This window comes from Coenobita brevimanus, unplaced genomic scaffold (assembly GCF_032717465.1).
Source record: "Coenobita brevimanus isolate Jiangsu-jjx unplaced genomic scaffold, ASM3271746v2 jjx.HiC_scaffold_1958, whole genome shotgun sequence".
NCBI classification, from domain to species: domain Eukaryota; kingdom Metazoa; phylum Arthropoda; class Malacostraca; order Decapoda; family Coenobitidae; genus Coenobita; species Coenobita brevimanus.
This window is the reverse complement of record NW_027642840.1, coordinates 6,551-19,281: the sequence shown is the minus strand read 5'-3', so window position 1 is coordinate 19,281 and position 12,731 is coordinate 6,551. Positions and strand designations below refer to the sequence as shown.

At 42.5% G+C, this 12,731-nt stretch overlaps 1 protein-coding gene across 1 annotated transcript; it reads right to left on the bottom strand.

Annotated features, from left to right (window-relative positions):
- Positions 1–2,363: 2,363 nt before the first annotated feature.
- On the bottom strand, positions 2,364–12,336 carry LOC145389714 (uncharacterized; the record flags this gene model as incomplete). Its single annotated transcript, XM_080264915.1, has 3 exons — positions 12,094–12,336; positions 9,581–9,734; positions 2,364–2,549 (listed from the first exon to the last, which is right to left on the bottom strand). Coding segments are annotated over exons 1-3 (583 nt in total), but the record flags the coding sequence as incomplete, so codon positions are not given.
- Positions 12,337–12,731: the final 395 nt, after the last annotated feature.

Here is a 12,731-nt window from a genome sequence, read left to right as displayed (position 1 = left end):
TAAGAAAGATATCAGAAGTCCTAGTGAGTGGTGAACAGGGTGGCTTTAGGAGTGCCAGAGAATGTGTGGATCAAATATTTGCAGTGAGACAAATAGTGGAGAAGGCTTGTGAGAAGGACTTTAATGTGTTTATGGCATTCAAGGATCTGGAAAAAGCATACAGCAAAGTAGATAGAGAACGATTGTGGAAGATTTTGCACATGTATGATGTAGTTGGAAAATTGCTAGGTGCCATCAAGAGTTTTTATGATAGCAATGAAGCATGTGTAAGGGTAAATGGGCATCTAAGTGAATGGTTCATGATCGGTGTGGGTGTGTGACAAGGTTGTGTGATGTCCCCATGGTTGTTCAGTATATATATGGATGGGGTGATGAGAGAAGTAAAAACATGAGTAATGGAGAGAGGGATGGCATTGGTATTGAATGATGATGGATGGAATATCTCAAATTTGTTGTATGCTGATGATGGAGTACTACTTGCAAATACTGGACAAGAACTTAGTAGACTAGTGCAGAGTTTTGCAGATGCCTGTAACTGTCGTGCCTTGAAAGTAAATGTAGAAAAGAGTAAAGTGATGGTTACTGAGAAAGAAGGTGACTCCCAGTGTGATGTTACAGTGAATGGAGAAAGACTGCAATTGGTGAGAGAGTTCAAGTACCTGGGTACAGTGATAGAAAAGAGAGGAAAATGTGCAAAAAAAGTGGAAAGTCAAGTGACACAAGGAAGTAAAGAAGCTGGTGCTATTAAGACCTTGATAACAAACAGAGGCTTGAGTGTTGCAGCTGTGCGAGGCTAACATGAAGAAGTGTTCGTGCCAACTTTAACATATGGATGTGAGAGTATGGTGTGGCATGAAAATGAAAAGTCAAGAGTGAGAGCGGTAGAGATGGGACTGCTGAGGATTGTATGTGGAGTACAGAGAGTGGATAGGATACAAAATAATGATTCGTGAACAATGTGGAGTGAGGAAGTCTGTGGACACCAGAGTCAGAGAGAGTGCACTGAGATGGTATGGTCATATGGAGAGAATGGATAACAATAGAGTGGTGCAAAAGGTATATCTGAGCAAATTTGAAGAAGGGAGGAGGCGAGGTAGGCCAAGGAGAAGGTGGAGGGGTATGGTGGATGAGTGTGTGAGGAAGAAAGGTATGGAAGTCAGTGAGGCTAGGTAACTGACAGGAGATCAAGCTGGCTTGATGAATGTTGTGAGAAGAAGCTCATGATCAGGGATTTGGCACCCCTTTTTAACGTGACAGCATCCAGAGTGATTATATTGGATACGTTTATGTGAAACTACAGAGTGTGGTGAATGTTTTTAACGTATCAGATAGATCCAGGATTCTGGAGGCTTGAATGATGAGTGAATGGAAGCATGGACCATTGTACTGGGCAAATTTGGGCTGTCTAGACATTGCTGCTCCTCACCCTGCCCTAGGGTGGGAAAAGAGGTCCGGATGATACTGACTTTCAGTTATCTGCCATCACAATATACGGCTGAAGGCAGTATCTGGCGCTGCTGGCTCAGCTCTGTTAAAGCAATATCATTCATGGGAAAGTTTTTAGGATAGAGGGTCGACAGGGATAGTAACACAGTATCCTGCTCAACGCTGAATGTCGAGCCGATGGAGGGTATTATGCAATATCTGGTGTTTCACTTTATTTGGCATAGGGCTTGGCTGAATTATGCAGGATAATTGAAAGTTTACTGTACACATTTACAGTCACACTCTTCAGCCAGTCATCTGGAACAACACACTGATATATAATTGAGTTTTTCAAATCAGCAACTAAACCCACTCATATATATCTCCTGAGGCCTTCAGCTTTTCAGCAGTAAATCCAGAAACACCCACCACCTTCCCCAACTGCATATTGCCTATCGCTCTGCTCCCAGTATCAGCATCAATCAAAGTTCAAGGGCCAAACTTTGGATCTGCTGACTCTAAACTTTCCCTGTTCCAGTCAGACTCCTCATTCAGCAAACAGTTATAATGCTCTCTCCAGGGATCTTTAATATCTTCACTGTCTACCATTACCATTTTTTCATCATTCTTCATATACTGCTTACCTATGATATCCCTGTTTTCCTTTTTTGTCTGATTTTCTACCTTAAATACCATGTTCTTCCTTTTCAGATGAATAATGTTGGCAGTGATGATGATGATGATGATGATGATGATGATGATGATGATGATGATGATGATGGTCCTTTATGTATTATAAGTTGATGATGATGATGGTGGTGGTGGATCCTTGATGCTTCCTAAGTTTATAGTGATGATGATGACAATGAGAGTGATGATGTTGATGAAGATTCTTTACATATCCTAAGTTGATGATGAGAATAATGATGATCCTTTACCTTTCCTAAGGGTGACCTGGCCGGTTGGGGGTGAGACAACAGCGGTGTAGAGAGAATAATCGTCCTCTGTAGGGGTGACAGGTGGCTGTGAGGTTTCTTCCCTCTCTGCAAGTCGCACTCCCCCACACTCCTCACTGCCAGGCTCCACCAGGTATCGGAGGGTTGTCGGGGAGCTTGGGAAGTCCACTGGGGGTTGACAGGAAGGGAAATTGACAGATAGACTGATGCTTTAGTTTACTGGATGAATAAGTAGATTAGACAGATTGGTAGTTAGAATTATAGACTGTTTTTTACAATTGACTTATATGATCACATGCTTTTATGACTGTAACATTTAGCACATTTTTTTCATTGGTGTTTTTCACTGCTACATTGCCCATTTTTCTCATTATACCTGTATGTTCATTTCCTCACTTACAGTATATGATTGCTAGAACACTAAATTCATTAAAAAATCATTTGTTATACAATCCATCCACCCATCCATCATCCAATCCTACATTGCCCCTTGAGGAGTGTAGGAGCCCGGGGCTAGGCAGTTGGTCCTGACATTTAAGATGAGAGTGACCAGCCTCACTCATCCCTGAATGGCACTACATGAGCAATCAACCCCAACCATCCCCTGGATATAAACCTTCACTGCTCAACCCCAATCACCCCTTGGATATAAACCTTCACCGGCTCAATCTGATTGGAGTGCAATAATTACCCACAAAACCACCAGGAGCCAAAATTTGGTTATATGGTTACCACCCAGTGTAGTAAATGATTTCCTGGTGTACAGGAAACCATCTGGCTTGTCACTCAGTGTAGAGTCACCCACAGGCAGAAGGAAGAGGAAAGAATGAAGGAAAGAAAGACAGAAGAAGGAGTGTAAAGTTACCCATAGGCAGAAAGACAAGGAAAGAATGAAGGAATGGAAGACAGAAGAGGATGGAAGGAAAGAAGGATGGAGGAGAGGAAAGGGCAGACACCCAACAGCAGCACTACACTGAGTGAGTGGATGGTGAGCATTCCCACCCACTTTCAAAAATGCATCCCATTCATATAATGATGGCATGCTGTTGATAAATAAGTAGACATTTTGTTGACCACAATAACATTCCTCTGTAGGCATAAATTTATAAAACTGCATTTTTCTTTTCTCCATCCAGTTGACACTACATCAAACTCAGTCTGTAACTTGCTTAACATCATACATGTACCATGTCCACTAACATTTACAGAATATATAGAAGAGTATGTATAATGCATGAATATTATAACCTCTTTCATGTTGTCTCTATATCAGAAAGGGTGTACTCAGGGTGTGTGTGAAGCTGAAGGGTGTATTATTATTATTTTTATTATTATTATTATTATTAATTATTATTGTTATTATTCTGTGGTAGGTGGGGGCACTCACCATCCACTCATTCAGTGTAATGCTGCTCGCAGGTGCCAGCCCTTTCCTCTCCTCCTTCCTTCTTTCCATCCTTCCTCTTCTGTCCTTCTTTCCTTCTTTCTTTCCTCTTCCTTCGGTCTGCGGGTGACTCTACATTGAGTGACAAGCCAAATGATTTCCTGTACACCAGGAAGCCAAATGCTGCACTTGGTGGTAACTATATAACCAGATTATGGCACCTGTGGTTTAGTTGGTCATTAAGGCACTCCAATCGGATTGAGCCGATGGAAATTTATATCCAAGGGATGGTTGGGGTTTATTGCTCATGTAATGCCACTCAGGGATGAGTGCGACCAGTCACACTCATCATCAATGTCAGGACCAACCTGCCTTGCCCCGGGCTCCTACTCTCCTCGTGGGGCAACACAGGATTAGATGATGGATGGATGGATGGATGGATTATTATTATTATTGTTATTATTACATGATTGGATGATGGATGGATGGATTATTATTATTATTATTATTATCATTATTATCATGATAGAGAAGTTAGAAGGAGAGTGGAAGATAAAAATGGTAGATTGATGGTGGAGAGGGGAGAAAAAGTGAGTAGACGGAGAGAACGCTTTAAGGAACTGTTCAACACAAAGAATGAAAGTAATATGAGTATAAGTGGCTTGGGAGTGGCTGGGAGCAGGAGGTAGGTGAGAAGGGAGGAAGAGATCAGTAGGATGGAAGTAGTGGAAGCAATGAAGTAAGTAAAAATGGGGAGAGCTCTAGGAATTGATGAGGTGTGTGGTGAAATGCTAAAGCATGGAGAAGAGATAGTAGTGAAATGGATATGGAAGATGTGAAGATTGGCTTGGTAGGAAGATAGAATCCTAGAGGATTGTAAGTCATGTATAATTTTTCCCCTGTACAAAGGAAAAGGTGAAAAAGAAGTGTGTATCAATCATAGGGGTATTTGTGTAATAGGAACAGTATATGGTAGGATGCTTACTGACAGAGTTAGAGAAATAACAGAGGAATAAGTTGGAGAAGAAGAGGGAGATTCTAGGAAGGGAAGAGGTTGTGTAAATCAGGTACTCATCCTTAGGTCTTTAGTGGAAAAGTTTCTAGAAAAGGGAAAGAAGTTGTATGCAGCCTTCATGGATTTGGAGAAGGTATATGACAGAATGGATAAACATAGCATGTGGAAAATATTAAAAATATACAGTAAAAGTCCTGCAATCTGAATGACAGGGGACTGAGGGTCTTTTGAACACCATTTTTTTTTTTTTTTTTTTTTTTTGAGAGAGAGAGAGAGACCTCAGAAAACATTAGAAATATGTACATGATCATTAAATAAACACTTAATATAATATGGGTCATTGTTTTACTCGCTGGAAATGCATAAAGGTGTAGCTGAATAGTTGCAGGCAGTTATTCCAAGTCCAAGAGCAAGTCCAAGCCAGATAAATCCTTTGATAAAGCCCAGACAAAGCCCAGAGAAAAAATCCACTTGATTTACTTAGTTTTCACTCAGTTCACTAAACAGTAACTTACTGTAATTCACTTAATTTTCACTTAATACACTTATATTTATTACTGCATTTAAAATTATCTGCCAGCTCAAAAAATTTGGAGTATTGGGATATTCAGATTATTGGTGGTTGGATTAAAGGACTTTTACTTAATAGAGTAAATGGGAAGCTGCTGAATGCTGTGAAGAATATGTATGAGGGTGCTAAGGCTGCAGTGCGTGTGGATGGTGAACTGAGTGAATTTTTCTATCTGAATGTTGGATTCAAACAGGGATGTGTCATGACTCCATCATTGTTCAATCTGTATATGGATAGGATTATAAAAGAGATGCAAGGTAGGGCAGTGAATACTGGTGCAGCCCTAATGAGAGAGAGCAGCATTTGGAAACTTCCTGTTCTGTTGTTTGCAGATAATACCAGTACTGTATTGTTAAGAAAAGACAAAGGGGAACTGCAAGGCTTGGTGAAAGAGTTTGGGAAAGCATATAAGAAATGGAATCTAAAGGTGAACATAGGGAAAAGTAAAGTTATGGTCTTGGAGAGAAATGAAGTCACTGAATGGTCTGTGAGGTTGGATGATGTGGAAATGGAAAATGTGAGTCTGTTTAAGTACAGTACTTGGGTAGTGTGATGAGTAACGGTGGAAGTTTGGAGGATGAAGTGCTTCAAAGGGTACAACAGGGAAGAAAGGTTGCTGGTGCTTTGAAAACGGTGATAAAAAATAGAGAAGTGAGCATGGAAGTAAAAAAAAGCCGCTCCATGAGAGTATTGTGAAATCTGCTGTAACATATGGAAGCAAAGCTTGTGCCTTGTTGGAAGGACACAAGTCAAGTGTGACAGCAGTGGAAATGAGTTATTTGAGAGGAGCATGTGGAGTTACATGGAGAGACAGACAAATGAGGAAGTGAAGAAGCATTGTGGTGTGGATGTGTATGTGACAGAAAGGATTAGGAGAAATACACTGGCCATGTGGAAACAATGGAGAGTGAGAGACTAATGAGGAGAGTGTATGTGAGTGAGGTGGAGGAGGGGAGAGGGAGGAGGAGGCCAAGAATGAGATGGAGGGATGGAATGGAGAGGTATGTGAGAGGGGTGTGTGAGCTGAGGGGAGGGCAGTGAAATGGCAAGGGACAGGGTGACGTGGAAGTGATTTGTTTGTGGCTACCCTTTACGGGATCAAGGCGACTGGGAGTTGATAGATAGGTAGATAGATTATTATTATTAGTAGTAGTAGTAGTAGTATTAGTATTAGGATTAGTATCAGTATTGTTATTACTATTATTACAGTACAGTAAATGTCCTCTAATACGAATCACATGGAACTGAGGGTCTTTTGATTTTTTTTTTTTAGGACTATTAAGAGGGGCCTTTGAAAACATTTCAAATATGTACATGATCTTTAAATAAACACATAAATGATATGAATTATTGTTTTACTCACTGGAAATGCATAGAAGTGTAGATGAATAGATGAAGGCACGTATATCCAAGTCCATGGGCAAGTCCAAACCAGATAAATCCTTAGATATAGCCCAGAAGAATTGGAAAAACACCAGAAAAAATAGAAAATTTTTGCCTTGGCAAATTCTGAATATTGGGATTTTCGGATTATTGGTGGTCGGATTGGAGGACTTTTACTGTATTATTAATATTACTATTCTATCTATCCATCTATCTATCTATTGCCAGATGGCTCAATCCCATAAGGGGTGACCACAAACAAATGGCCTCCATGTCGCCCAGTCCCCCGCCATTTCACTGCCCTCCTCCTAGCTCAAAACCTCCTCTCTCATATACCTCTCCACTCCATCCCTCCATCTCATCCTCAGCTGCCCCCTCCCTCTCTCCCTCTCCCCTTCACTCACATACACTCTCCTCATTAGTCTCTCACTCTCCATCCTCTCCACATGGCCAAACCACCCCAGTGTATTTCTCCTAACGCTCTCTATCACATTCACATCCACACCACAGTGCTCTTTTACTTTCTTATTTGTCAGACTGTCTCTCCATGTAACCTCACATGCTCCTCTCAAATAACTCATTTCCATTGCCATCACTCATGACTTGTGTCCTTCCAACAAGGTCCAAGCTTCACTTCCATATGTTAGAGTTGGCATCACAATACAGTACTATCATGCACGCACTTTTTTAAAATATCATGCTCAGTTCCCTATTTCTTATCGCTGCTTTCAAAGAACCAGCAACCTCTCTTCCTTGCTGCACCTTTTCAAGCACTTCATCCTCCAGACTCGCACCCTTACTCATCACACTACCCAAGTACTCGTGCTTAAATGCACTCACATTTTCCATTTCCTCGTCATCCTACCTCACTGTACATTCATTGACTTCATTCCTCTTGAAGACCATAAATTTATTCTTTCCTACATTATTATTATGGAGAATGTGAGTACATTCAAGTACTTGGGTAGTGTGATGAGTAAGAATGGAACTTTGGGGGATGAAGTATGTGAAAGGGTACAGCAGGGAAGGAAGGTTGTTGGTTCACTGAAAGCAGTGATGAGAAATAGGAAGGTGAGTGTGTAAGTTAAGAAGTCACTGCATGATAGTATTGTGATCCCTACCCTGACGTATGGAAGTGAGGTGTGGACCTTGCAAGAGGGAAACAAGTCAAGAGTGAGAGCAGTGGAAATGAGTTACTTGAGAGGAGCATGTGGAGTGACATGGAGGGACAGGTTGGGGAATGAAAAAATGAAGGAACATTGTGGGGTGGATGTGGATGTGGTTGAGAAGATTAGGAGAAATACACTGAGGTGGTTTGGACATGTGGAGAGAATGGAGAGTGAAAGACTGACTAAGAGAGTGTATGTAGGTGAGGTGGAGGGAAGGAGAGGGAGGGGTAGACTGAGGATGAGGTGGAGGGATGGAGTTGAGAGGTACCGGTATATGAGGGAGGGGGGGGTGAGTTGGGGGGAGGGTAGTCAAATGGTGGGTGACAGAGCGACTTGGAGGCGTTTTGTCTGCGGCCACCCTTTGCGGAATTAGGGCGTCGGGCTATAGATAGATAGATAGATAGATGATATGGGAGGAAATATTGTACTGAACAGCAGAATTATTATGACTCCTATGCCCACAAACGTCAGCTGTGTTTACAGCCACAGCCCTTGCATCTACTTCTTCCCCATCTGACCACTGTCACTCCATCCCTCACTCACCACTCAGCTGTTTTGTAGAAAATAAAATAAATATGTAGGAATTGCAGGCACAGTAATTTTGTCTGGCAAAACAAACATTTATTCCTGTCAACTAGATTTCTCTTCTTTGCCAGAGCAAATGCAATGATGAGTGAGTGCCCTGGGACACCACTTATCCCCCAGCCTCAAAGAGACCCATGATGATGGCTCAACAGGACCTGGTACTCAATAAGGTTAGTTACACCTGTTTGGTTAGTGTGTTACATCTACTCAACCTCTGATCACTCTTTCAGTCATACTCATAGGTGATACGGTGATGGAAAGTAGTCAGCTAAGGCATTAAAGGAGGTCTAGGGATCAGTCTAAGGTTCTATCTATTTATCTATAGCCCGACGCCCAAATCCCGCAAAGGGTGGCCGCAGACAAAACGCCTCCAAGTCGCTCTGTCACCCACCATTTGACTACCCTCCCCCCAACTCACTCTCCCCTCCTTCATATACCTCTCAACTCCATCCCTCCACCTCATCCTTGGTCTACCCCTCCCTCTCCCTCCCTCCACCTCACCTACATACACCCTCTTAGTCAGTCTTTCATTCTCCATTCTCTCCACATGTCTAAGGTTGCTGTTGTTACTTTTACTGAGGGGGAAGGGTGTGGGTTCCACTTGGCCTCAAACATAGCCTTATTAAACCCATGTTTTAATTGTCCCAGTATCCCATAAATCATTATCCGATCCACTTTCCATAATTTAACCCCATCGGATAATGGTGGTGTGCTGTACTGGCATTATTCTTAGGCATCAGAGTATTGAATCACCCTGTAGAAACTTGAAGCCTGCTTTTAAATGCAGAACTTGGGGAGGCAGGAGGGAGGGTTGTACCTTACCTGTCATTGGTTCACAGATCGCTGTCTCTGTCTGTCTGTACCTCATAAATGTTCATTTAAAAAAAGATCAGTATTACTGTCAGGAACTGTGCATTACGTGTCTCTGGCCAACAGATTTCTCTGTTAGGCACGGTGTACTGCGGGTGTGTGATGCTGAGGACAGGAATGAGAATTGCAGATGGATGCTGCAGATGATAAGATGTAAAGTTTTGCAAATGGCTGTACACAACCTGTCTGGGAATACATTACCTGTCTCTAACTGTACCTTACCTGTCTCTGGCTCATAGATCTCTGTGTCAGGTAGGGTGTACTCTGGATGTGTGAGGTTGAGAGGTGTGCCCCTGTGTGCGATGGGGGCCTCCGCTCCACTGAGGGCAAACATCTCCTCCTCCTCCTCCATCGCAGCGCCCACCAGGCGCCCATTCTGCTTGAACACAGCATTAATGTCTGCAGTTCACTGAGATGGTTAACCATGTTGAAAATATGGAGAATGACAGACTGACCAGGAGAGGGAATGTCAGTGAGGCAGAGGGTAGGGGGAGTGGGAGACCATGCATGAGATGAAGGAATGGGATGGAAAGGTATATGAGAGAGGGGATATGAGCTGGAGAAAGAGAGAGCAGCCTCTTGGCAGAGGACAGGGTGACATGGAGATGATTCATTTGTGATTATGTTTTCCATGATTAAGGTGTCTTGCTATAGGCAGATTGATGGTGAATTGTTTAGCAATGAAGATAGTATTAGCATTAGAATAATTTAAAAGAAAGAAAAAACCTGTCTGACACTATACTGCTTTACTGTACACAACAGGTTCAAGTGTTGTATAAGAAACTTTAATTTCTTACTCCTTATTTTAATTTTTTACTCTTTATTTTGAATATTTACCAGGAGTAGACTGTAGCACCAGTTGAACAGGGTGGCACTTCTGAGGTGGAGGGCAAGCTTATGCCAGGGAGAGCTGGAGCCCTCATTTCACCAGCCCTCAGGAATTGATCCTTACCATCCCCCTTTGCTGAACATTTTCAGTGCTTTCATTTACACAGAGAGTAGGCCAGCATATTCTCTTAATACCTGTACCTTCAACTGTCTACACCACACTATATGCATGTAAAATATCACACCTCCTATTTCCATTCCCTTTACCAATGGCCGCTACATTAACATCAGCAAACGAGGTGATATCTCGGATTGCCACCACCGGCAAGGTAGGGCTGGCAGCACAGGGTCCTCCTGGTTGCCATGAAGCGACTGTACCAGCAGCAACTGTTGCAAATTCTGTTCTTGCTTGTCAGCGGAGAAGAGCAGGTGCAGCCTTATTCTTCGCCAGTGTCCGTGCTTTTGGTACCAATTAGAATTCAGTTCATTTTTTTCCTACAGTCCATATCCTCTCTAGCCTTGTTCCTCACAGAACCCCAAATTTCTCCCTCTACTGAATTTCCCCATTTTGTTTTCCTGGTTACCATCTCTTCACAAACTTCTGTAACAAGGGCGGCACCTGTTGTTATACCAAATCTGAATATGCAGTTGACACTGTTTTAAACTTCACCTCAACTAATTTTGATTACTCACTGTGTAAACTAAATTATCTAAATATTACCAAATGTGTCTGTGTAGTCTATCACTCCCCCAATGCTTCTTTAGAACCCAGTGTATTTGACTCCATATCCACACAGTTGAGTAACTTTAACTTTGTCCTTAGCACCAAGATTACCATTTTGGGTGATTTTAACGTACTTAATGTTGAATGGTTATTGCATTCTGCCAGGATTGACGATGCTGGTCTAGAGTGCGAGCCGTTTGCAGAATCATTTAATCTCACACAGTTGGTAAAGCAACTAACCAGAATACCAGATAATCCTGGCCATAATGCCCATCTCTTGGATCTGTTCCAGACAAATAATCCAGATCAATACAGGATAGAAGTACTGTCACCACTTGGATCCTCTGACCACAGTCTCATCAAAGCCTCATTAGTCAGCCCCCCAGACCTCCCTATTCCTGAACCTGTCAAAGGTGACCCAATGGCACATTGATTATCTTGCTGACATTCCATGGCAGGCTATCTTCTCTAGTGATGTCAATTCTGTCCAGTCCCACATTAATGACTTAATACTGCCTGGTATAGATTTATTCATACCAGGTCAACAGTTAAGTAAAAGATCAAACTCTCCAAAATGGTTTGATAACAACTGTGCCAGAGCAATGGCCCAAAAGTCATTAGCATTTTTTTTTTTTTTTTTTTTACGTGTCCGACTCTGAGCAGAGGTTCAGGGCCTATTTCTTGGGGGCAGTGGCCTATCCCAAGGCCCAGTAGTCCTCCTACACCTCCACATGTCACCACTTTGGCACTAACACCCACTGTCCATATTGAATACATGCTAGGGCTGTCTCATACAGGACTGGTGTACTGGTATTAGCGGGGGTACTTTTATGACATGTCGGCGGGTCATCTGGTAGATCAGGAAAGTCTGCTTTTTAGGAAATTCAAATCCTTAAACTGTTCCCTGCCCCAGCCGGGATTCAATCCTGGGTCCATCAGGACTGCAAGCCGCCTCTCTACCGATTCAGCCACCGCATATAACTCTTACGTGTACGAAAAGTGTTAAGGATATGTATGATAAAAATGGTTTAATATATGGGACAGTACAAGTTTGACTCATTCCTGTGAAGATACAATTAGGTAAGAACACACACACACACACACACACACACACACACACACACACACACACAATGTATACATTATCATTACCTCAGTGCAGTCTGTATCACTAAAGTCTTACCTGCATGGGGAACCTGAGAGGGTCTCGAACAGACTGCTGGTAGGAGTAAATAGGAGGTGGGATGGATGTGTGATCTGAGAGGGAAGACTGGTTGGCAAGGGTACCACTGCTGCTGCTGCCACCTTCAGACAAGTCCATGCTCTCTTCACTGCCTGGCTCTCCTGCACCTTCACCCTCCCACCTGAAGAAACGTGAAGCTGTAAGAGTTACTCCCCTCTTTGGAGTGTAGGGATTCAAGACCATGTTATCATAGTCCAAAACATTTAGAGATAGGAGAGAGTAAATGGTAATAGTCAATCCCATGTTGCCCCCTTTAGAATGTATGGGTCTGAGTCTTGGCTACCCTTTTGTATTGTATGATACTGATTACAAAGACATCGACATGCTTGCATTCATCGGCTTCGGTCGCCTAATGACAACTCTAGACACTACTTGATCTCATGCAGCCACTTTGTTGTATGCTTTTTCCAGATCCATGAAAGCCATAAACACCTTATGGTCCTTCTCACAAGTTTTCTTTGTTATCTGTCTCACTGCAAATATTTGATCCACACATCCTCTGGCACTCCTAAAGCCACCCTGTTTATCACTTACTAGGACTTCTGATTTCTCTCTTACTTTCTCTGTAATAATTCTTC